The sequence below is a fragment of the Vicugna pacos genome, chromosome 8 (genome assembly GCF_048564905.1).
Source record: "Vicugna pacos chromosome 8, VicPac4, whole genome shotgun sequence".
Lineage (NCBI taxonomy): Eukaryota > Metazoa > Chordata > Mammalia > Artiodactyla > Camelidae > Vicugna > Vicugna pacos.
Window position 1 is genome coordinate 55,132,953 of NC_132994.1, and position 26,652 is coordinate 55,159,604.

At 38.6% G+C, this 26,652-nt stretch overlaps 1 protein-coding gene across 1 annotated transcript; it reads right to left on the reverse strand.

Annotated features, from left to right (window-relative positions):
* Positions 1-6,418: 6,418 nt before the first annotated feature.
* On the reverse strand, positions 6,419-26,047 carry IFNGR1 (interferon gamma receptor 1). Its single transcript, XM_015235837.3, has 7 exons — positions 25,360-26,047; positions 16,798-16,912; positions 15,970-16,133; positions 14,262-14,434; positions 12,360-12,549; positions 9,346-9,473; positions 6,419-7,491 (listed from the first exon to the last, which is right to left on the reverse strand). Exons 1-7 carry the CDS (start codon positions 25,442-25,444, stop codon positions 6,949-6,951), a joined length of 1,398 nt encoding a protein of 465 aa, XP_015091323.1. The 5' UTR covers positions 25,445-26,047; the 3' UTR covers positions 6,419-6,948.
* Positions 26,048-26,652: the final 605 nt, after the last annotated feature.

The following is a 26,652-nucleotide window of genomic DNA, read 5'->3' on the forward strand; positions in this document are numbered from 1 at the left end:
TTTCATATCTTCTTGGAAATCTAATCAAACTAGGTCATCTGTTCTTTGCCCATGATTCACTACATCAGTTTTCTTACCAACATTTTTTAACCACATGTTTTTAGAGGCACCAAAATTATACATAAAAGCACAAGAAAGTCATAAAAAAGATTTTTTTAAAAGAGGATTTTTGGGTCAAAAGAAGAAATATATTCTGATTTCTTTTTCTTCTTGGGTAACTGCTTTCACATTCTTGGTAGAATCGCCCCTTTTAGTAAGAAATTGTGATGGTTGTTGAGCAGTACCCATTCATTCATTCAGTAACATATTTGTTGCCCTGCCATGTGCCAGACATTGTTCTCTGCAGCAAGGATACAAGCAGCAAATAAAATAGACATTGCCCTACCTTCCTGAAGCCAACTTCTACAGAGGGAAGTAGGTACCCTGCTGGAGCAGGATGCAGGGGTTTGTGGAGCTAACACGTTTTTCAACACCTCTGCGCTGGATCAGGCTTCTGAATCTAAACTCCTTATTTCCTCCAGGTGAAGTTTCCATTGCTTCTCAGCTGACTTAGGCTTTTAAAGAAGAAATATGCAGCCTATCTTAGGTTCTCTTTGCACCATCTGGGTGCCCCCTGTCGCCTAGCCTTCTCAGCATCATATAATATCACTTATATGTGAAATCTAAAAAAATGACACAAATGAACTTATTTACAAAACAGAAACAGACTCACAGACATAGAAAACAAACTTTAGTTACCAAAGAGGATTAGGCAGGGAGGGATAAATTAGGAGTTTCAGATCAGCAGATACAAACTACTGTATATGAAATAGATAAACAACAAGGACCTACTGTGTAGCACAGGGAACTATGCTCAATGTCTTATAATAACCTAAAGTGAAAAAGAATATATATATATATGTATAATTGACTCTAACACACCAGAAACTAGCACAACATTGTAGATCAGCTGTACTTCAATTTAAAAAAAACCAAATCCTAAAAAAAGTCACAATGCCTTGTTCTCCACTTGTAATATTCATTCTGTAAAGAGAGAGAATGATGTCAGAGAAGATTCAGCCAGTCATTCCTTTGTTTATTCAGTCAAGCAAATCTTCACTGAGCACGTGCTGTATGCCAGATGCTGGGCTAGGTGTGTGGGAGTGCCAGTCCTTGGGGGCCAACAACATCTTCAGCCAGGTCTTGGTAATGAAGGACTGACTACATGTTCCTCGTTCTCTTAAGAAAAGTGTTTCAAAACTGGTGTTCTGGATGACTTCAGTGGGGTTTATCCAAGGGGGTCAGATGGACTGGGTTTCTGCTCTATACCCTTTCCCTCATTCTATGATTGAGTTAGCAGCGAGATATCTTTTAAAGTTCCATCACAGATTATAACTTGGACACCACTCTTCTCCTCCTCAGACCTATGGAGAATCACATACCTGTAGTACCCACAACTGGGAAACTCTTATCAGCTGGGCCCTCAATAACTCTACTGAGTAATACTTGTGACCTTTGAGCACTTCCACATTCTGGAAATAATTGCTATGCGTTGTAAAATAGCTTATGGACTTCAATTCAGGAAAAAAAAAAAGGAACTTCATTGTTCAAGTACCGGCAATAAGAACAATGACCAATCTGATCAAGTTTAGTCTTGATTAATTTTTGGACTATGTACACTAATACATTATTTAAAAATCTCCATTCATAGGACTTGGGGCTTCATTAAATAATGTTTTCTGCCCTTCACTCATATTGTCCTGAATAAAAGATGCTATTGATTTTTCTTTGACTGTTCTTGATCTGGTCTTTTACTGACCTCAAAAACTCTGTTGGGTGTAACCAATCTTCACGCCCAACCACTAGCACATGCCTGTACATTGCTCTGACTCTGGAAAGATTTTCATGGCATAACCAGAGTCCAGCTGGTTGTCACTCCCTCCACTGCACCTACTTGGGTCCTTGCCACCATCATCTCTTGCCTGGGTTGTGGCCACAGCCTCATTTTCCTGCCTCTGCCTCTGTCCTCTCTGACAGGCCGAGTGTACCTTTTAGATCAGAGCCTTTGCTCAGAATCCTCCAATGTCTTCCCATTTCTCCCACATAAAAGTCAAAATTCTTATAGCCACCTATGAGGCACTATATAATCTGGCTCTATTCCTCTAAATGCATCTCCTAACTTTTTTCCTGACCTGAAGTGCTCCAGCCCTGATGGCCTTCTTGCTGTTTTCTCAAACACACTGTGCACATCCCACACTGGAACCTTTTATTAACTGTCCATTCTTGAATGCTCTTCCTGGGACATCCAGGCTCATTCCCTCATGACTCAGCTGGGATATTATCTTATCAGTGAATCCCTTCATGGCTACCCAACGTGGCAGCTTTTAGCCCTACCCTTTTATCTGCTTAATTTTTCTCCATCATACTTATCACTTGATGGACTCTGTTTTAATTCATTCTTGTTGTCTACCTCCCCAACTAGAATATAAGTTCCATGAGATCAGGTACATTGTATGTTTTATTCACTGCTTCCCTTAGGAAGGATGCCCAGCACAGGGTAAGCACATAATGCTTATTAAATGAATCAGTGAAAAGAAATGTGATAGTAGCAGTCATCATGAATTTGCAAGACTCAAGTTAAAAGAACAGGAAGACTCTTCTCTGTTTTTTATGGTCGGGGGTTGGGAGTCCTGGTGGGAGAGGGCTGAGATTCTCTGATCTCTGAAGTCACTGTGGTTCAGTCAGACACAGGCAACACTGCCCTTTACCACATCATGTGGCGCTGTTGCCAACCCTTCAGTTGGACAAATTAATCTGTGTGACCTGGGAATTACCTGCTCCTTGAAGGTTAGAGAGATTTCCCTGAGAAATAATCTGGATGCTCTTCTGGGCAGCACGTGGAGGTACATAGGCATAGCGTTTCTTTGGCCATTTCCTAATAATTCTAATTCTTCTATGATCATTAGTCTTAGATTTTTCTATCTCTTCTAGATTCAGTTTCTATAAATCATATTTTCTTTAGAAGAGTGTCCACTTCATGCTTTTATGTTTATTTGCAGAGGGTTGAACAAATTATTCCTTTATGATGAACAAATTGCCCATTTCTCTGGTATCTCTTTTATAATTTCCTATTTTGTGTAGTGATATTTTGTCCCTTGTTTTCTTATTTTAGTTAAGTTATCTATTATTTATCTTTAAAATTTTTTTCGAGGAAACAGATTTTGTGATTAGTTACATGTTCTACTTTTTAAAACATTTTCATATCTCAGTCATACCTCCTTTTATCGTTTAAATTTATTTCTTCTGTCTTTTTTCTATTTAATTTGTTTTTTTTAAGAAAAACTCCTTGCATCAGGTATTTATTTCATTTGTTTTATTATTTATTTTATATCAGTACAAGTATGTACATGAGAAATTTACTCTGAAATGTCTCCCATAGGTTCTCCCCTTGGCTCTTAAATGTGATTTTTTTCCTTAAACATTTCTGCAATTTAGATTACTTTTTCTGATCCAAGGGTTTTTAAAGAGAGAACTAAAAACAAACTTTCCAAGTGGAAAAGCTTTTAAATTTCAATTCTCTTTGTTGTTTTTTCATGATTCCCAGGGAAGAAAAAGATGCTGATTTTAGCAACCATGTGCAATTTGGAAATCCCCTGTCTTATTGCTTTGCTTTCTGGGAGTTGAAGGGCAGAGAAGAAGATTAGTATTAATTTATTATTCATGAGCAAAGAGAAAACATGGCCAGACAATCAACAAGATACACACTGAGCTTCTAAATAAAATTTTGAAATCCTCATGAACCTCACAGTAAGGGAAGTGCCTTTTGCATTTTAATGACTTTACATACTATTTTATTATAGCACTATAAGTAATCACCGTAAGTATCTTATTACAGTGTATTTCTAGCTCCACCTAAGGCTATTTCCGGAGGTAGCTGCGAGTTGTCAAAGTTAAAGAATAACATGTTCAAAGACAAGTGGAAGGTTTAGTGTTCCTTTTTTATAGGAAGCCAGAGATGTCAGACCACAGTGGGGAAAGCCTGGACTTTGGAGTTAGGTGAAACCTAAGTTTGATTCCCTCAAAATACACTTCTCAGAACTTCATCCATTTGTAGTGGGGTCCCCATCCTGGTACTCAAAGACTTATAGGATGTCTTTTTTTTTTTTTAAATCCTCCCTCCCTAGAATGCCCAGACAAACCCAGAGCACTGACTAACTTCATTTGATTTCTTGTGGTCTCTGAACACATTAAACATCCCATGTTCCCCAAAATAGGCTCTCCAACTTCATCCTGCAGAGGGCGCCTGCCTCCTCTTCCAGCCTTGTCTTTCCCTCAGCCAGACACCAGCAGAGGTTCCTGCCTAAGGTCATGCTGGATTCCTGGCTCCCATATCCCAGCTCTTGGTGGATTCCTTAGCTTTTGAGCTGTACCCTGCCCCCACTCCACAGCTGCACAAGGTACCAGCCCTGCCATCCTCAGTGTTTCATGTGCATTCTGAGTTTCTGCTATATTGTATTCCTAAGATACACCTCTTTGATTTCTAGTTTACCTAAAGAACAATTTGTACCTTTCCTATGCCCCAGTTTCCTCCCTTGGAAAAAAATGTATAATACTTGCCTCACCAGGTGGCTTGGAGGGTCAGTAAGAGAAATCTGGCTAACGTCTTGTTATAGCAAAAGCTTGATAAACTTTAGTCTCTCCTGCAGGCTTGATGAGTTGATAGCTGTCATGGTGTTTCCCAAACATTCAAGCAGGAATCCTGCTGTGTGGAAAGAGGATCCCTACGGATAGAGGGTGAGTCATATCTGGTTTGGCTCTATCCCTGCGGGAAAACAATGGGGGTAAATGATGGAAATGAACAGTTCACTGATCTTGGCACACTTTCACAGAATGTGGCAATTGGTACTCAACAAAAAGAAGAGCTGGGTGTCTTTTGGCTTACCTTCCTCTATCTGCTTAATCCCTCCCCTTTTTCCTTTAGTTTGTAACTATTTCTAAAATAGTTCTACTTTTCTAGTCTCTCAGTGTCCCAGAAAACATTCTCTATTCAAAGGTCTCTCTGTCACCAAATGTGTGAATAAAGACCAGCAGACAGCTGAGGATTTACTGGAGGAAGTATGGGAGGCGGAATCCCCATTCCATCGCCCCCAGGGTAAATCATTTAATCTGACTAGTCACGATTTCCTCATCTTAAATGGGTACAGCAATTCCTCCTGACAGGCAGTTTTAAAGATGAGATGAAACGGGGTATTTTGGAAACAGTTCATTGTATGTTTTTTTTTTTGTTTGTTCACTCATTCCCGATTGGTATCTCTAGTAGAAAGTGACCAAAAGAGTCCAAGCTGTAGCATGTAGCAGCATAGAAGGGGGAAATGTAGAGCAAGTACAATAAAATACAATAAAAAAGACAAACAGCCTAGAAAGAAATGGGCAAGGGATGTTAGTCAAGTTGCAAAAGAAGTACAAAACATCTAATGATATAAAATATACTCAACTTGACTAATTATTAACAAAATGCATGTAAAAGCATTATTTTAATGCTGTAAGACTGGGAGAGAGGAAAAAGATTATCAGTTAGAATTAGATAGCATAAACAAACAGGTACTCCATTCACATTGGCAGTAATGCCTAGTACAGTCCTTATGAAGAGCAGTAACTATTACCTTATCCTTGGCTGTATCTATTATTTTCATATTTCTGCTTTTGCCCAGTCTAATGTGTGCATTTTTCATGTCTTCAGGATTTACTTTTCATAATTTTCCCACAATAGCGATTAGACTCTGTGAAGAACACATATTTTTATGGAAAGTTATGTGCATTCCTATAGGTTAAAAAAAGAAATTCATAAGACACTATTCCCAGTAAGTGAGCATACTAGTACTGTTTTCCCACTAATTAAACTAGCTCCTCGTTTTAATTTGCACTTTTAAATGAAAAATATTTTTCCCATGGTTTGTTAATTTGCTTGTGTAGTTTGCACTTTACTGTTTTATTTTTGCTCAGTTAATTCCTATCCTCTTAGTAACTCCCAAGAACGTTTGTGTAAACTCTTGGTTTGCCTCTTGTTGGGGATTCTTTCTTCGTATTTCATACTTTTCAGTTCTTCCTCACCCACTCCTGTAGCTTTGACCCCCATGTTTACACTAGAGACTCCTCAAACTTCATGCTCTGTAGCTAAATCTGCTTTATTCCCCAGAAAGCTTAGAACACAAAGCCTGTGTGTGTTTTGTACACCGGTTGCTAAATATTAAAATATAGATATAAAAGGGCCCATTTTAAAAAATTAGTCTATTTTCAGGACTGTTTTAAAGATATGAATAATTAGAAAGTGATTCTATAATATTAGTGAATGGAAACAAGCAAATGAATAAAATATTAATATTTTAATGCAAATGAATAAATAATATTAATTAACTGCCTAAGTGAATAAACACAAAAATGAATTTTAGAATTATTTTATTTAAAAATCTCTAAATATGTTCCATAAAAAATATATAAATGCTATGTACACACTCTATTAATTCTGTTCATTTCAATTAAATTTTAAGTACAATTTTCAAAAGCATTCAGGTTACTTCTGAAAGCCTATATACATAAACTACCAAAAGCAAATACCACTATGAGGCACAGAAAAAAATCCATTTAATCTCTAGAAGTGGTTAGAAAAGATCCTGGGGGTATCATCTTCTATCACAGGAAGCAGAGTTATTAGAGAGCATTCACTGGCACGGTTAACACATTTAGATGGAAAGGTTCCTATGTGACCTTGTTTGTTTGTTTTTGTTTTTTGTTTTTTTACAGAGTCTCTGCAGTCTTCAGACCAACTCTGACAGTTTCAAACAGCCTCTTTTTATACATTTATCTAAACCATGATACTCCACTTGGTTGATACCAACAAGACACAATTTTCAAAGCGAGAAAATTACGTGGGAAAAGCACGTTGTACAAGCTGGTGCATCTTGGTTGATCTTATGAAAACTCTTTGGAATCCGCTGTAGGTCTGTAACCAATCAAGGACTCTTTAGCACCTTCGTCCACAAGCAGATCCACTAACACATGTGGTTTATCATAACCAAAGGAGGTGGTAGTGTTTCTCAGTGTTACGGGCTCTTGCCCTTCTGTCTTTATTTCAGTTTTATTACTTTCGGAGTCACAGCAGTTGTTCAGTATCACAAGGCCACCATCAGAACCATTTCTGGAGTGATAGGCATTTAAAGTGATGCTGCAGGGTTCAGACTGGTTACTGCTTGAGTGGACAGAATTCTCTGTCTCTACTGAGGTCACAGGGCTACTAGGGAACAAGTCAGAAATATTTTCTTCAGTGGTCACCACTTCCGTTTCACTAGAAAGATCTCCGTGTTCCGCTTTTCCTGGATTGTCTTCAGTAAGCACGCTTGAAATTGTCCCTGGAGACAACTGCTCGTTTTCTAGGGCAATTGGTTGGTAGATGATGGGTGATATATATTTTGGCTCAGGTTTTGTCTCTAAAGAGCCATTTTTTACCACAGACAGCTAAGGAAACAGAAATCAATGATTAAAAATAATTATTAAACTTAAGTGTCTATCCAAAAACAAAAACAAAAACAAAAACAAAAACGATCTAAGGGTAATGGGTGAACACTAAATGGCATATTTAGGATAACAATGTAATAGAATCTGATGGTTGCTTTTTCCTTCTTTTAAATGAAAATATATTATATCAAGATGAAAAACAAGTTTTTAGCGTTTTTAGAAAGTCACTATCTCACCAACTTTTTGTGTACTACCTTCCATGTGTATGCATGTTACATTTATAACAGGAGTACAGCTCCTTATTTCACGTAGTATTTGCACCATCTGCCTTCATAATTCTAATTTTCATTGGCTTAATAATTTTATACTGATGATTAAATAATTTATCTAAGTGTTAAGGTATTTCCAAACTTCAACCATTTATGGAACATGCTGGAGTGAATATTTTTATACATCTTTTCCTTTATGAAATTTTTTAAAGAATTAATTCTTAGGAGTGGGATTACTAAATCTAAGAGTGTGGTGTGTGTGTTAATGGTGCCACTACTCTGTATACCCCTTGCATGCTTACCTTCCCACAAGGCTGTAATTACCATTTCCCAGTGTACAGCGGTTCTATTACTAAGGTACTAATGGATATTCAGGTTTTTCCTTCTCTAGTGAGTGTAAAATAGTTGCGAGGCTGGTTTGTGCTTCACTACTAGTTAGGGTAAACACTGTAATTCACACACGAGTTGTCTATTAGCTGTTGACAGTTCTTATTATCCCCTCTACTTAAAGGTCATGTTTCCTACCAAACTTAAACATGCCCTTTGCATGTTACAGGTATTACCCCTATCATACTTGACTTAAATAGTTCTCATTCTATTACCTTAAAATGCTCTTTTCCTCATACAAAGGCTTTTAAACGTTAGGCATTAAAATGTCAAACTTCTAGTTTGGTCTCACTGTTGGCCGTCTTTCCTTCTACACTCCAGCCACAATGAAGTGTTTCTCTATTTGCAGATTTTCAGAAGTGATGCTTTCTTGACATTGGGCCTTAGCACGTACTGTCCCTCAGTACCTGGATAAACGCCTGTCTGTCCCTCAAGACTATTCAGACATCACTGCCTCTGGAAAAGCCACGACTAATCCTGCCCTTCAAAGGCCGACGAAGTCCTCACTGGCATGTATGTAAAACCTCTAGCTTTAAACCTATCACACTGTTCACCCACTGAATACTTTTCTTTTTCTCCCACTAGACATTAAGCTCCTTAATAGACTTGTCTACCTATGCTTTTGCCCCATGCGTTAAAAAGTATCTGGTGCATAGTAAAAAGCATGTGGTTTTGGATGTGTGGTAGATTAAGTGATTTGTGATAGGTGGCATGCTGCTGAACATCCTTCTACTTTAAAAAACAAATTTTAAGAACTATCGAAAAGATTCAAATTAACATTTTAGTGTACAGTTGACCCTTGAACAATACTGAGAGTTAGGGGCACTGAGCCTTTGTGCAGTCGAAAATCCACGGATAATTTCTGACTCTCCAAAAACTTAACTACTAAGAACCCACTGTTGGCCAGAAGCCTTACTGATAACACAAATGGTTGATTAATATGTATTTCATATGTTATATGTATATCTACACATATTTTACACATTTATGACATACCTAACTTTTCCCTAATTTTGGGAATATTTCTAGGCTACGTGGTTTGTCTTTGAGTTTTTTCAAATTGTCACAAACCGCCAAAGCATTTTTCAATAAATTCATTGAAAAAAAATTCAAGTTTAAGTGGACCCTCACAGTTCACACCCATGTTGTTCGAGGGCCAACTGTATATAATTAAAGAAAAAATACTTAAATACACTACCAAGGATTTGGGTAACATGATGTTTTCTTTCTTAAGTGGATTCACCTTCTTGATGAGACAAAACACAACTACCGGGGTAAGTATCAGAAAGAGCAGTACAACAGCAACAATCGGAATCCAAACAGGATCTGAGAAAAGAGAAAAGTCACACATTAGAATTACGACGGACACTGCTCTATCCATCAAACAGTCATAAAGTCTTCGTGCTATTCTTTAACAGATCTACACCTCAGGTAATTAATATGGTCAGATTTAAAGATCACTGACACAGAAGTCAGGAGAGATGAGTTAAACTTAGCTCTACCTCTCCTAGATATCAGTATGATTCTTCCCAGCTTTGAGATTTGAAACTTTCTGCAACTATACTGTCAGGATACAGTGTGGCTAAAACAGCTTTTTCATAACAATTTCCTAACAGCCCCAAATATAGGGTGTTTCCAGAGCTAAGCTTTTCTCTCAGTTGAAAAGGCAAAAGAAAAATTTCAAAATATATCTCTTTAGAAATAAATTCTAGCAATGTCTATAACTCTTAAAATAATTTAGTCTCACTCTTCTGAATTGTTACATTTTGCATTTATTTAAAAACTACAAAAATCTATAAATATACACAGATGCACAGTAAATATACACAGATACATACACACACACACAGGAAAGTTGCATTGGAATGAAGTCTCTTTGAATGCAAACTAGATAGAAAGAATCATATAAAACAGGGAAGATTTGTTTCAGAGCACAAATTATCTATAATCACAATTGTTTATTTTTCTCTGATGCTGCTTTTTATTTTCACAGCATAATTGTCAGTATTTTTTTTCAGAGTCCTCTCTTCCAAGTTAACAGAACTTTAAGTATTGTGGTCGTGTTTGCCCTCTTTCATGGTATTTCATCACCTTTAATTTCTATTCCAAAGTTACTTCCTTGAAATAGTAACTCTGTAAGGTAACTAAAATGAATGCCAGTATCACACCTGTTACAGAAGGTGAAAAAAATTAAATTATTACAATAGTAAAAGATAAAATAACCGCATAAGCAATACAAGCACCTCACTTAGAAGCACTGAGCAGACAGGAAATGCTGCTCATGAGCCACGGTGGTGCCATCATGTGGCCACAATATAAGCCCACCTTATACTTCAGGATTTTTTTTTTTTTAATAAATCTGGGGCATTTGTATCATTTCAAATTTTGTGCATTAATTAGGATTCTTCTTTTCAAAACAGCAAAATGTAAACTGGCACTAAGTTCATTACACTGCATCATTTTAAGTCACATATGTGAAACCCTTATATCATGGCCTAAAAATTTTTAGTCTTAAATTTAGGTGTTTGGTCTGATTCTTCAGCCTAGATTTCCATTCTTCAAAAAGATATTTGTATTATATAAATTTTTGTACATTTTTAACCCTAGGAAATATATTCTAAAAACATCCAAACAATAACAAAAAATATACATATGCCCCCAAAGACAGTCACCAAAGCATGATTTATCATGGAGAAAATCTATAAATAATCCAAAAGTCCAAAAATTAAGGAACACTGAATAAACACAATCTACATGATAAAACATTCTAAACACATTAAAAATATTAATAAAATATGTAAAATAACATGGAAAATATTTATAGTATATGCTTAAAGCAGTATATAAAATTACATATACTATACAGTATGATCATGATTATGTTGTAGAAAAGGAAAAAAAATAGGATGGAAAAAACCCAACTGTGAGTAACTGAGTATTCGCTTGGATAGTAGAACTACAGATAATTTTGTTTCATTCTGGCTTTTTATGTTTTATAAATTATCTATAATGAACACTTAAATTTTGTAACATCAAAGAGCCCAAATTTTTGTTAAGGTACCTGCCAGTTAAGAATGCCAGTTCTGAAGTTCTATTATATGTATCCCCCTCACACAAAGAAAAGATAATAAAATAAAAAAGTTATTTTAACATGTGATATAAAAATGACCCATAATCCATCATGTAAACCAATTATTTATTTTTTCTTTACAATAGCCAAGACATGGAAACAACCTAAATGTCCATCAACAGATGACTGGATAAAGCAGCTGTGGTCTATTTATACAATGGAATACTACTCAGCCATAAAAAATAATTTAAAAATAATGCAATTTGCAGCAACATGGATGGACCTGGAGAATGTCTTTCTAAGTGAAGTAAGTCAGAAAGAGAAAGAAAAATACCACGATAGCACTCATATGTGGATCTAAAAAAAAAAGACAAATTAACTTATTTATAAAACAGAAATAGACTCACAGACATAGAAAACAAACTTATAGTTACCAGCGAGGGAAGGGGGTAAGAAGCGATAAATTGGGAGTTTCAGATTTGCAGATACTAATTAATAGATATAAAATAGATAAACAAGTTTATACTGTATAGAATGAGGAACTATATTCAATTATCTTGTAGTAACTCAAGGGGAAAAAGAATATGAGAATATATGCATGTATATGTATCACTGAAGCATTGTGCTGTACATCAGAAATTGACACACACTGTAAACTGACTATACTTCAATAAATACATATATATATATAAATTAAAAAAATTAAACCAATCTATATTTATTTTTGGATGTTAATTTCCAGTGCTTCGCATGTTACACAATTTAGTCAATGAACATTCCTGCTTTTTAGTTTTTAAACTTACCGAACCCATAAAGAACATTTTAACGGCTATATAGCATTTTGCTATACTGAAGTAAACTGACTTAAATTATTATGCATAATCCTGAAATGCAGACATTTATGCACATAGTTTTATGTGTCTGTTATATTTGTTTTCTTTCCTGGGCCAAAAGGTTATCACATGACTTTCTAAATTGGTTGTTTTGTATCTTTTAATCCCTGAGAAATGACCTTATTTTAAATTTTGAACTCTGGGGAATGGAACTACTGAGTATTTTTTAAAAGAGAGAAGATTTATTGAAGTGGCAAACTGCCTCTTTGCACATTACCCTGTACTCAGGGGAAAATGGCAAGAACTTACTTTGTGTGCTCTTCTCATCAAAAATGGTAATACAGAGTTCTTTGGACTTCTCAGTTTTAACAGCCCACAAATCTGAAACTCCTTCTGCTGAAACACAGTACTCAGAATTCAGTGAGGACACCTGAATACTTAAGAAGCATGGAGTCTCATTACAGTCATCTATCTTCTTCATGTATGTTTTATCTGTGGCCTGTATGGAAAAAAAAAAACAATGAAAATGCATGGCTCCTTCTAATCTGCAATAAATAAACAAATAAACAAACAAACCATCATATTCTGGTCAAACATCTGAAGAAAACATATGTATGATGAATGTTGAACATGTCTGAAAATAGTGTTGATATCAAACAATAAGCCAGTTTGTTACTTCAACATGGCATGATGCTATATATCCATTAAAATGTTCTCTATAGGGATTATAAATTTAAAAACTGAAACAGAGATTATAAATTTAGAAACTCAAATAGCAGGAATATTCATTATTAGTTGCCAAACCAACAAATGTTCATTAGTCCTCTTCCTACAGTGCTAGAAACTTAGCTGGTGAGAGATACCAGCATACAGGTATCATGCAAAGGCCCTGGGCTTTGTCGGCAGTGAGGCACAGAAGGGAGTGAAGCCACCTCTGGGAGTTTATCATGGATCACTGATGCTAGGGCCTGAGGACACAAAGGTAGGGCAGTGGTCCCTGACCTCAAATAACTTATGATAGAGTGTGGTAAAGAGACAAGAAAGAAATGTAAGAGAGTAAGGAGTCCTGCACTGTATGGATCTAGGAATAACCAGACCACAGAAGAGGAAATAGTCTACTGTGTCAGGAAAGAATCCCAAGGGGAGATGATATGCCAGCTGAATACTGAAGAGTGAATAGAAATTTTCCAAAGTAGGAAAGGTGGAGAAGGGCATTCTCTGAAAGAGCATGGTACCTGCAGGGAGCTAGGAACAACAAACAATTGCCCAAAGCACGAACGAGAATCAAGTTGGAGGGCTTGGGAGACAGAGGGCTGGAAATGACATGAGACCAAATCATGAAGGCTGTGGAAGAGAATTTAGATGTTACTTTGTAGCTAATGTAGATTTGTTAAAGGGTTTTAAGCAGTGAAGTAATATGGTTAGAGTCATACTTTAGAACGACAACTCCGTTAGCAACCAAAGTGATGTTTTAAAACCTAAATCAGATGCCATTCTTCTGCCTAAATCTTTCCAGAGGCACAGCGTCTCACTCGGAATGGAAGTCACATCCTTCCAATGCCTTCAGAGAAGTGGCCCCCAGTAAATGCTCAGACCTCTGTTTTCTATTCCACAGTACTTAACTGGAGTTTTGTCTGTACTGTTCACTGCCATTTCCTGGTGCCAGAAGGCACGGGGCACGTGCCTGACAAATACCGTTAAATAAAGGAACGGCAGTGCTGTGGAGACTGGATGGAACAGGAAAACTCTAATCAAAGTGTGGTCCGCACACCAGTGCCAGAACGAAATCACATCCTCATAGCAGTAGTGCTAGTTTTTTCTTTCAAGAACAATGATTCCAATTAGAGCTTCATATTACTTTACATCATTACCTTACTACCAATGAGGAAAAAATGATTAAAATTTTCTCATCTTAACTACTAGAGAAATGGAAAGACACAGGTTGATATCATAGGTTAGGACCATGCTGCTAAAAGAGGCAAAGAAAAAACTTAAAATATACTCAAATGACCAGTGTTAAAAATTAACTCCACTTCCAATTCCCTTCAACAGCATTCATATATATTTCATCTTTCTAACTAAAACTTATGATCCGTGAATCTTGCCTGAATGTTCATAAACAGTCTATTTTCATCACACCACATGTGGAAACAACTTATGCTAGCAATAGAAAAATTTCCAGCTTGAAAAAGATGAAACAGAAACACATACTTCACTTCCATTTATCCTCACAAACACATTGTATATGAATGTGTAACAAGAATTTTCATCATCATACACGAGTTCTGGTTCATTTCCATTTTCAGTAATGAAAGGGTGAAATATATCAACAATGATTTGGTCTTCCTTCTTTCTGATATCCAGTTTAGGTGGTCCAATTTTCCCTGGGGAAGGGACAAAAAAGAAACAGAATTTGTACCAGCCCTGGAATGTCACAGCGTATTACATAACATTATCAAAATCAATCAATCAACCTACTCTTTTTGTTGTTGTTGTTGTAAAGCAGGACTATGTTTAAACCATTCCACAAATATCTAGAAGATATTCTAACTGTCCTTAATAAAGAAATTTTAATAAATCTCAGGCAACAAGTATTCTTATCTCATCTAAGCTCCTCTTTAACAGTTTAAATTCATTTCCTGTCCTAAAGAAAAATAGTTGGTCATGAATCTTGGTAAAAAGCCTTGACATAATAGAAGCTCTATTATTTTTCCTTTATCTTTGATTCTTTAGATTAAAAAACATTAAATGGAAGATCTGTTTTCTATAACACATTTCAGAAAAGGCATTGTAGTTATCTTTGAATCCTCATCAAAACTGTTTATACTTCCAATGCCTATGGGTGTCTGGCATGAAGGCTCTATAAAAGCTTGCTAGATACATTCAACTTCTACTTTGAAAATCAGAACTCGACATTCACTGATTCAACAACTATTTATTATGTGTGTTTGATGTCTGGAACTTTGTAGGTGAACCACGGTAGAGTATCTATTCTTCACATACTGATCACACACCTGTGTGCCAGGCAGGTCTGTTTTCACTCACCAATGTATCCACAGGGCTTAGCATACTTCCTGGCACATAGTATACCCTTGATACATTTGTGTGGGGAAAAGCTGACATATATAGATGGTATAATTATCAGGTGACAAAGGCGTGGACCACACAGAATAAAAGTACCTCAAGGGCAGGCAGAGGAGGGGCCTGTAGAAGAGAAAAGTAGACACAACCCTAAAAGAAGGAGTGGAACCAAGGCAGTGGTTGAAGTAACAAAGCACAGAAGCAGAACAGGGATGAAGGTGAAGCTGGCAGGCCAGGCACGAAGGGGCCAGCAGACCAGGGAGGAGTCCAGTGACCAACGGCTTCTTTCAGCCAGGAGCGAGGGTGTGAGCGCTACAAGGCTGAGGTTAGCCGGAGGGGAGGACTTGGCACTGAAGAGGCCAGAGCTCGAGGTGACAACAAAGACCAGGTACACCACGGGAACAGCACCGTGGATGCCTGAAGTGTGAAGAGCTGGAAATCACTGCGGCTGAAGAGATTATGGGACTCTTATTATTTTTAATGTATTAAATCGGTATTCAAATCCCCACAGGCCTTGAGGACTTACGGTACAGGGGAAGACTGCAAACAGCTCTCGAAGTCCTTAGCGAATGTAATTGGGAGGGACTGACAGAAGACAGCGGGGAGGTGGTGCCATGTCCAGACAGTGGAAATGCAGCGGTGTACAAGGGGCAGAGTGAGGGGACCCTATTTTGTGGGACTTGACAGAAGAGGAAGACACGAACTCCCTACATTCCTCCAAATGTTTCTGGGGCACTGTGATCATTTTAGCAACTGCTAATAAAAGCGAATATATACAGAAGACATGGGTAAAGCACTTTTCAAATGTAAAATTTAGACATGTGTATGTTCTACTCACCGTGTCTGCATAAAATAAACTCTTTTGACTCTGCATAAGCTGATTCTTTTTGTCCAAGCCTAGCTTTAACTCTAGCCCAGAGAGAACCTGATGGATCATTAATTAAGGAAAAGATATCACAAGAATGAAGAGAGGTATTGCAGGCATCAATCCATACTGGGTCCCTAAAATGAAGGCCGAAGAAACACAAAGGTAACTTTTATTGTTAATACATAAACTTGAACCATCACTGTCTGCATCTTGCTTTTCATTCACAGCAGAGTAAGAATAGGATCGAGAAGCTAGGCAAAGTAGGAAGCCTTTACTCTGCAAAGAAGGTCTAGAAATTCTCTTACAATAATAAAGAGGCTCAATTCAAAATAAGACCTGTACAAACCACATTCCACATGTAATTTTTAAAAATCTCCTCTTTAAACAAATCTAGACTCCATGCATAGTCATTACTTAATTACAGAATCCAGCACATTACAATGAGTCCTAACATTGTCAACAAAGTTTGTCATTTTTCTTTCTACTCCACAATACATACACTACAGGAAGTAAGATGACGTCACTATTTTTAATACAAAACTGTGAGCTTTATTTGTCATATATTAAAATGTCAGAAGTTGGTGCTACTTCTCTACTTCAATTTTGACAGGAAGAAGAACTAAGAGGCAGGAAGTATTCTGAAAAGAACTAATTTGCATCCTTATTAGTTCTGGAAGTCTAAAAGCAGCTCAGGAGGTTCTGCTATGGGGGAATGAACAGTGACAGAAGGAGGCAGTTATGAAATGTGCAAGGACCTAGACAAAAACAGAAAGAAAAAGATAAAAGACTGACACTCACTCATAGGCCTTCACCTGTACAGTAAACACAGGGGTCCATGGCATGATCGGGTAATCCCAGAGTAGAACAGCATTCAAGTTATAGGCCTCAAAGGTCAGATTGGCTGGAACTGGCACTGTAACAGATTCAAAAAGTGGGACGGATGATAGTAAGAAACTAGCATTAACATTAGAAAACCTTAACATAAGACGCCACGTTAGCCAAATATGTATTTGAAGGAAAGGAGTCATTAGAATAAATACATTTATTTAAATTAAGGTATTTCTAAAAATTAATTTTATGGAAAACTGTATAGAATTATTCTAATTTATTTTGAATTACTGAAACAACATTATACCTAAGGGAAACACAAATACAGTATGAACAATAAATTCCTAGAGTGTTCTAGGAATTTTTATAAATAATTGTACTGCCTGTTGCGATAACAATCCTCAATTATTTAGTCACTAGAATTTTCTATATTTGAAACCACAGATTGTATGCAATGTCTAGAGAAGAACTGGTTACACTAGGGATGGCCACTCTCACTGTGTAATACTACCCAGGCTCCCACCCCTCACCGAGTACCATCACACACCTTCACTGCCTTTTCTCCAGGAAAGGAATAGATGTCTAGTGATTGCCTGATGCGGCCATCAACCACTCCAGTTTCATCAACATTTTGTTCTCTAGGGTTTTTTGTTTTTTTTTTTTTTCAAAACATACCCTGTATTTATTCCTGCCTTTGCTCTTTCAAACCATTTTAGAAAATGTTTGTTGATGAGATGTGAAAGTGTCACAGGAGAGAATAAGCAGAAGTCACTTTAACATCTTATAATCACACACTACCAAAACCATAATCTCGTTACTGAAAGCAGCCATTTTTCCCCCTGCTCAGTGTAAATGTGTTGTCCACCATCCCTTAGAAAAGTGACCGCACACACATCTCCTCCCTTCCTCCTTTCCTCTCTCTCCTTCCTTCTTTCCCTTCTTTCCTTCCCTTCTTTATGAATGAACATGAAGGTATATAATGAGCAATATGACCCAAAATTAAAGATTATTCTATCCTACCTATCTGGAAAACACCATTAGACATCATTTGCTTATACAACTGAAATAAATAAATGAATAGCAATGTGGTCAGGTACAGTGGCTTCCAAACTAACTTACTCTAAAAAATTCGAAGGGAGCCAGAAGTCTATACTTTTTAAAAGCACAGATGATACTGATGATCACTGAGGTTTATATCTAGTGGGCAGTTCTAATAAGATATTCCCTGGGCTGGACATTGAGAAATCTGGGTTCTTTCCTTGCTATACTACTAAAGAGTTATTTCAGATTTTCTCATCTGTCAAGTGAGATGTTAATTTCACATACACAGGATATTTGCTTACTGTTAAAGAAAACACCAATATTTTTTCCCAAACCCAAAATTCCAATATTTGAACCCAAGCTGGTACATTGTCTTAATTTACAATTACTTATCACCTGCATTATCTTTCCCAGGCAGAATATGGATCGAGAGTTATTTAGGTAAAAGATCTGGACTCATGGACAATTAGATTCTACTGCCACCCCCCCTCCTTTTTTCTGATTATTTTCTCCTTTCTATCAGTGGTTTTCCACAAGAGGTGATTTTGTCCCCCAGGGGAAATCTGGCACTGTCTAGAGACATTTTCAGTTCTCATAACTCAGTGGTAGTGATGGGGAAGCTACTGGCATCTAGAGGACAGAGGCTACGGATGCTGCTAAATAGCCGGTAAAGCACAGGACAGCTTCCACGTCTCAGCAGTTCAAAACACCAACAGTGCCAAATACTCAGAAATCCTGCTTTATACATTCATAATTTTAAGAATCTTTTTTTTTCTTTTCTTTTACTGAGGAGGAAAAACTAATTTAAAAACAGAATGCAATGAAATATCACCTCACACCCATCAGAATGGCTATCATCAAAGTCTATAAATAATAAATGCTGGCGAGGATGTGGAGAAAAGGTAACCTTCGTGCACTTGGTGGGAATGTAAACTGGTGCAGCCACTATGGAAAACAGGATGGAGGTTCTTCAAAAAAACTAAAAATAGAAGTACCATGTGATCCAGCAATTCCAATCCTGGGTATATAGCTGAAGAAACCAAAAACATTCATTCAAAAAGATACATACACATCAGTGTTCACAGCAGCATTATTTACAACAGCCAAGATATTTACATTATTTACAAGCAGCCGAAGTGTCCATCAACAGATGAATGGATAAAGATGTGGTATATATACACAACAGAATACTACTCAGTCATAAAAAAGAATGAAATTTTGCCATTTGCAACAACATAGATGGACCTGGAGGGTATTATGCTTCACAAAATAAGCCAAACAGAAAGACAAATATTGTATGCTATCACTTATTTGTGGAATCTAACAACAAATGGATGACTATAACAAAACAGGAACAGACTCACAGATACATAACAAACCAGTGGTTACCAGGGGCAAGACAGGTGTAGGGGATTAAGATACACAAACTATTATGTATAAAATAAATAAGCTACAAGGATATATTGTACAGCCCAGGGAATATAGACAATATTTTATAACATTAAATGGAGTATAATCTGTAAAAATACTGAATCATTATGTTATACACCTGAAACTAATATAATATTGTAAATCAACTATACTTCAATAAAAGAAATAAAATAGAGAAATCAAATGAAATAGAATGTTTTTTGATAAGCCAATATATTTTATGGCTTCCTGCTCAACGAACAGCTTTGGTTCCTGCCAAAATGTCTAACTTCCATATTATTTACGAAAGCAGTAGAACAATTTGTGCCTAAAGGTTGAGATTATGAAGCTGGAAGATGTCTCGGATTCAAATACTCACTACATACAAAACGTCCTTTCTGCAGTCAGTGATCAGACATCTACCATTTCTCTACCTGATCTTTCTGGAATACTGCTCATGGCTGTTGGCACCTATCATCTTTGATTCTCTAAGCAGTTTCCTTGCAGATGAGCCAGGAAGCACTGGTCTTGCCAGATTTAGCCCTCAAACTTCTCTTTTGTTTGTGGTAGAGTTCCCAGGGCCATACACAGCAGAGGAGATTGAGGCTTCTTAATAGGGTTCCTTTTAATCCTTTTTCTTGTTATATATTCAGATGAAAATAGTTGAGGCTTAAAGAAAACTTCTCTTCATAATAAATTTACCTTATGTCAATAAAAATAGATGTAGAAGTAGTAAGAGAGTATTATCTATAGAGCTTAAGATCCTAAGAGAATATTTCATGAAGTAGAATAATTTTACAGATTTTCTAATCTCTTAAAAATGCCCAAATAGTTTTTGGTAACACATGCTGTTTTTGGAAGTGGAGTTGGAAGTGCAGTCAGTTATTTGGAGTGTTGTATCTGCATACTACCCAGAGTAAATATTAGCTCTTTTCAGATCTACTTCCAAGAACTCCTCTAGAACTAGCAGCTGATGATTAAATAAAACCAAAGGAGAGAAGAATCACTTTTCATAACACTCTAATTACAATGCAGAAAAAAAGGGAGAGTTCTGTTTATAACCAACTGTTTCCGCATGATAAATAAGAAAAAAGAGCAAGGGTTAGATGCAGATCAGCAAGTGGTCAAGTAGTGCCACTAGATGGGGCAATGGAGGCGTCACCGAGGCCCCAACCCAGTGGCCAGGACAGCTCTGCCATCGTTACTGGGGAAGGTAGTAGGATGAGAGATTTCCTCTGAATGGAAGGTGACAGGAGCACGGGCTGCCACCTGCGCTCCATCCCATAACCACAGAAGGCGTCTGTGCCTCTATGAAAAGAGGGACAGCCACAGTAGTCCTTCACCAATTTTTACACAATAGACATGAAGACTGAATCAAGGATGTGCACACTGATGGCAGAACAGAGCTTCTACTCTGTGGGCACCATTCGACAATCTGCTTACCAACCTCTCTATGAAGGACAAACCGAGAAGCACAGAGAAGTAAGGATACAGGGGCCAGTACTAAAATTGTCTGGGGGGATTCTAAGTCATCTGACACTAAAACTCAAAAACAAATGCTCCAAATTTAAGCATCTAGACCCTTTTCTGAATGAACAACTCTTAGAGAAAAGATCTAACACCGTCCCCATGTTAGAGGTGTGGAGCCATGGATGTTTTCACAAAAGTTTCTGCTTATACTGCAAAATGAGAAATGGCATGAGAAATTTAGGCAGAAAAAGTGAAAAACATCAAACCAAGATGTTTTCATTTTTTTCAGAATAATTATGATTACAATTTATCTCCTGAGTGGTTTTATAGTGACTTTTTCTTAATGCTTTCCAACTTTTTCTCTTAGCAAGTAACAGTATCCTCTAGATTTAAGATGAATAAAGACTTTTGAGAATTTTTGCACATGATGTTTCAAGTGTTCATAAAAGTTTTAAAAAGGAAACATTTCAATATTTGGGGGCTTTGAAAGGAATCATATCCATTACTTTGTGAAACTAATGGAAAAAGAGTCCTTCTTTTACTTCCTTCTATTATTTTCTTGTACTTTCAGAAAAAGAGTATCAGAACTAAGAGTTTAAGTGAGGACATTTAAAGTATTTGAGGTCTATCTCACCGTTCATGTAAGAGTTCCTTAGCTGGGTCAAGACCCTTACCTGGGTCACAGTCTTGCCATCTTCCCTTCTTCTTGTCTGTCTTCAGGTTTTATCATTGACTTTCTCTTAAAACGTAGAGCCCAGAAGTAATGCAACTAATGTGAATGAAATACTTTTCCTTCTCTTCTTTTTTTAAAGAGATGGGCATGTCAAACAGTGGCTTACGCTGAACTTGTAATTAACTAAAATCCCCCAGATCTCTTATTCAAACCCACCACCAAGTTAGGGCTTATCCAGTACACATCTCCTCAGCCACTTTTCTGACCTGAAATGCAGGGTTTTATTATTGCTTCTGCTTATTCAGTTTCATCTGGTTGGGTTTGCTTGGTATGCCAATAAATTCTAATTTAACCAGACCGACCAAGTCCCTGAGAAAAAGTCATTTCTCAAGATTAATTCCCTTTTGGACTAATTAATTCAAAGTTGGAAAAACTAAAGGTCTTTTCAGTCTATGAAGAACAGGAAAAAGGTGGGAGGAGTGAGCTGCTGAACTTAGTTCAAATTTCTTATACTGATCTAGATGAGTTTTTTAAAAACCCAACACAATTTCCCATACATAACTAAAACAATATTTAAAAATTTGTGAAAATAATGATGCACATTATTGAATGATAATCACCAATATATATTAAACATTTACTACAGGACAAGCTATGAGCTCAACTTTGTTATGTATTATCTCAGTTAAGCACCAAACTATGAGGGAAGTAATAGTTATGTACATACATATTTTTGCCAAAGAGAAAAAAGGCTTATAGAAACTATTTAAAGACTTGATGATGTGTATAGTTTTGTTGGTTTTAATTAACATAAGCTGCCTGAGCATCATTTTTGTGACAGTTTAATGAAATAACGGGGGAAAAAATCATCATATATAAATAGGAATTGGAGATGACTGTTTTCTGATGACTTCACAAGTATCTGCTTTGAGTAATTTTGCCTTATTTATTACACTAACCCAACTACATGAATGCCACAGCAAAATCTGAACAATGTATTAAGTTAAATCATGTATTTAGAATGGACAGGACTGAAATGAATATCCAGTATTCTGATTATTATGTATTGAGATAATTTAAAATAGTCTCCCTTAATAAGAAAATTACTGGTAAACTGATTCCTTCCTGTCAGGAACTCATTTAATTCTGGTTCAGTTCTCATTCTGATTCCTTATCCAATTAAAATAGAACCATTAATTATTCATTTAGTTCCCAAAACAACTGCACTATTGCTGTGTGCTGCTAAATTTTATAAGACAGTTCTTTAAAGGGTTATTTTTCTCTTCAATTCTTTAGGTTTTCTTTTATATAGAACCAAAATGAGGCTCTTTCAAAATCCAAAATCTGAATCATGAATCAGAATAACGTGAAAAAGAAAACTATTATTAATATCCCATTCAATAAATATAACTGGAATGCACTGATTTAAGTATTCTGAATCTCTGAAATAAATATAAAATCTAAAGAAAATAAAGGAAAATTTCAACACACCCAGAGCACTATCCGAAAGTCAGAGAGTAAACAGACCCATAGCTGAGAAGCGGAGAAGGGGAGTTAAGAGCCCCGCATCTCTGCTAAAGCAGCCTTCTCTTCAGGTGGTACCCAGAGTGCAAGAACAAACTGGAAGAAGGTAGCGGACACCTGTGTTTGCAAATGCTGGAATGCAGAAGGCCACAGAACATCTCTCTATGGGGGGGCAGGCAGGCAATTCTCCTCCCAGGGCTGGCTTTAAGGACTTACAAACTGTGTAGTCACAAGGGCCCTGATGCTCGGGAGGGCTCTGTGCTCAGCAGGAAGGGTCTTGCACTGGGTTTAATGCTTGGCTCTAGCCAGGAACCTCAGTCCCCCTTTTCCTCTCTTCCCACGTCCAGTCAGTCACTGAGTCCTGCTGACTCTGCCTTCTAATTTCTTCTTCTCCATTTAAACTGCCTCTTCTCAGCTCCTCCCAGACTTTAGCAGCAGCCTCCAAATTGGCCTCCCTCCTTTGAGTCTACTCCTGAATTATTTTGTAATGGTCTTTCTAAATGGCATGTCAGATTCTGCCTAAAATCATTTACCTCAAGATAATCCAATGGCTGCCCACTGACTGAAGCACGGATAGTGAGCATATTACTTTGTTGGCTCAGCACCTGTACTTCTTTCAGAAGCATGATTTCTTCTGGGAAGTCCCTGACAGCCACTCCCTGCAAAACGATACCCTTCCCTGCGAGCTGGTGCCTGGCCCAAGCTGGGTGAATCAGAGCCTTCTTCAGGGATTTTAAGGTGGAGGAAGCTGCAAGATGTCAAAACGCAAAAGCTGTCAACATCCATGATTCCTGCCAAGTAGGGAAGGCTGTCAACAGCCAGAGTCAGCAATAAGAAATGGATGGTCTTGGCAGTTTGAATTTCTGGTTCAGCTTCCTAAGGCCCTGCTGGCATCTTTACCTTTCTGTTCAACTCTCGCTTTGGCTTCTCTGAGCCAATAAATTCCTCTTTGTGCCTAAGTTAGCCAGTTTGCTGTTACACATGACAAGGCACATCATTTATTGGTTCCCACCTCTCCAAGTAACACAATTATCCTTACATTCTCACATACATATTCTAAATAAAATGCTTAATATTCTGCTAATTCAACATGCTGTTTCATAGCCCTTTCTCTGCACATGCAGGTCTCTTTGTACCTCCCATTCCAACTCTGGGGTCAACTTCTCTGTGAAGTCTTTCCTCACTCCCCTGCTCAGAGCTAGGCACCCATTTCTTGCTTTCCAGTAATCTACGTGTAACTTCAAGCTCTTATCACAATGGACTGCAAGTGCCCTTGTGGGTGACTAACTTGCCCTAGGTAATGGCAGAATGCAGTTAAGAACTTGGACTCTGGAACCAAATTGCTAAGCTCCCCACTGAGTAGCAGCAACCTCTATACAATCTGGATACACCTCCCTGTGTCTCAATTTCTCATCCATAAGTGGAAACACAACAGCGCCTACTTTATAGGGCTTTGGGGAAACAAGCTGTGATAAGAACTTTCAACAGTGCCTAATAGCTCTTAGCTTTACAATCATGATCCTTGAAGGCAGAAATGGAGTAACTCCCATTTTTTTGTATTCCAAACACCTGGCAGAATGCCTCTTCCAAGGAATGACTATTTGCTTGACTGTTAAGGAGCAAGCCAAAGGAGAGCTGAGATGAATGGGAAGCACAGCTAGCAACTGCCAAAGAGGAAGTCCTAATATAGAGGTGCAGACCCAGAGTTTGATAAGGGTGGAGGCTTCGTCTCCCTGACCTCTTCCAGGCAGCTGCTAACTGCGTACATTGAGGAGACACTCAAGACTGCAGGGCTTTCTGATAATCGAAGTTTATCCCTCTTGCAGAAAAGGTTTACTGATTTCCCTGGAGCCCCTAATCACCATTACACCGAGCTTTAGAAAAACGTTATTCTCAGCATTTGTTTCCTGGGACATCTCAATAAACAGGCGGAGATAAACAAGGAACTAAGCTCTGTGAAGAGACCTACTGCCTGACACATGGGCTCGTGAGTGCACGCATTGCACCACTTCCAGACTAGCACGTAAGACGGCCAGTTACTGACTTTCAACAATTCTCAGCTGGCGAAAGAACGTCTAAGGCTACGGGGACTACCCTACGAATATTTTAATCCTGAGTTGCGGCCACTGTCCACATGTTGACCAGAAAACTCCACCTATTTAAAACTGAATTAAGAGAACTGCTAGGCGTGTTTTGCTGTTTTGGCAACAACGGAAAAGGCAAGAGGAAGGGAACTGAAGGTGCCAAACCGCGGAGACCTGGCGTCGCCCCTTAGGATCCGAAGCCCCGAAGCGCTGAGGACGAACGCAGGCGCGGCCCCCCGGGAGGAGCGTCAGGCCAGCGCGGCTCCTCGCTCCCCTCCTGCCCCCGTCTCCGTCCCCACCCGGCCGCGGCCCTGCCGCGGGCGACAGTACCCGAGGACAGCTCTGGATCCGCGGTGCTCATCTCAGCCAGGCTTCCGGCCAGCAGGATAAGGGCAAGGAAAAAGAGAAGAGCCATGATACTCGGTACCGACTCCGGTGCGGCCCTGAACTGCGGCGGTCCCCCGACGCGGCCCCGGGGCCTAGGCCTTGCGTCACATCCGCCACCGCGGACCAGCCCTCCGGCGGGAGGCGGAGCGTGGACGGGAAAGTAAGGTGTGGACAGTGAAGTGGAGACCAAGACGGGGAGGCGGGGCTAGGCCTGAGAGGCCGGCTTTGACGGGGAGGCGGAGCCAGACCGGGTGACGGAGCCAGGGCTGGGAGACGGGACCAGAGCGGAAGGCGGGGCCAGAGCGAGGGGCGGGGTTAGAGCGGGTTGCGGAGCCAGGGCAGGGAGGTGGGGCTCGCTGGCGGGAACTCGGACTTTTGCCGGGAGGCGGAGGCGGCCTGAGGAGTAGGGTGTGGTAAGAGAGGCAAAACTACAATGGGAAGGCCGAGAGGGGCCGCCTCCAAGGAAGCTCGGCGTCAGGGCCACGCAATCTGTGGTCGCGCGACCTTGGCTCGCAGGTTTGTAAGCAATTTGTGTCCAAAGGTTATGTTCTTTCGGCTTGGCATTACCTGCCCGGTTTCATCTTCTTCTTTTTGCAGTGTTTTGCCCTAGGCCACAACCCAGCCACGGTCTTTATCTTACAGTACATTAGACTTCTGCATCAAGGTGTATGGAAACTTGAGAGTTTAGGATAGAAGGAGCCCTTAGGTGCCTTCTCCAGTCCCTGCATTTGTATTTGAGAATCCCGAAGTTTCGCCGGTGAAATGGTTTGTGCAAACTTCCCCAGCCCAAATCGAATTGGTTCAGCCAAGGACTATTTATTTTTGGAGGAAAAACGACTTGAATTACCTTTTCAGCGATTAAATATCGAATAGCGGTTTATTCAACAGCCTCTCACCACGAGATCTGCCCTCTTTCCTCTCTGACCACATCTCATGTTACTCTGCGTCTCACCTATTCTACTCCAGCCACACTGGCCTCTGCTCTTCCTAGAACACTCCTGGCTTGTGCTCAGATACAAATGTAGCTAAAGACCTCACCTCTTCAAGTCTCTGCTTATCATGGCCTTAGGGAAACTTTGATATTACAACCCATCTCCCCTGCTTTTTTTTTCATGACACTTATCACCTTCCCTCACACTCTACAATATGCATATTGATGTTTATCCCACCCCGCTTCTAGAATGTAAGCTCTGTAGGGCTGAAATCTTTGGCACTCATTTAGTGTTTGTTGCATGA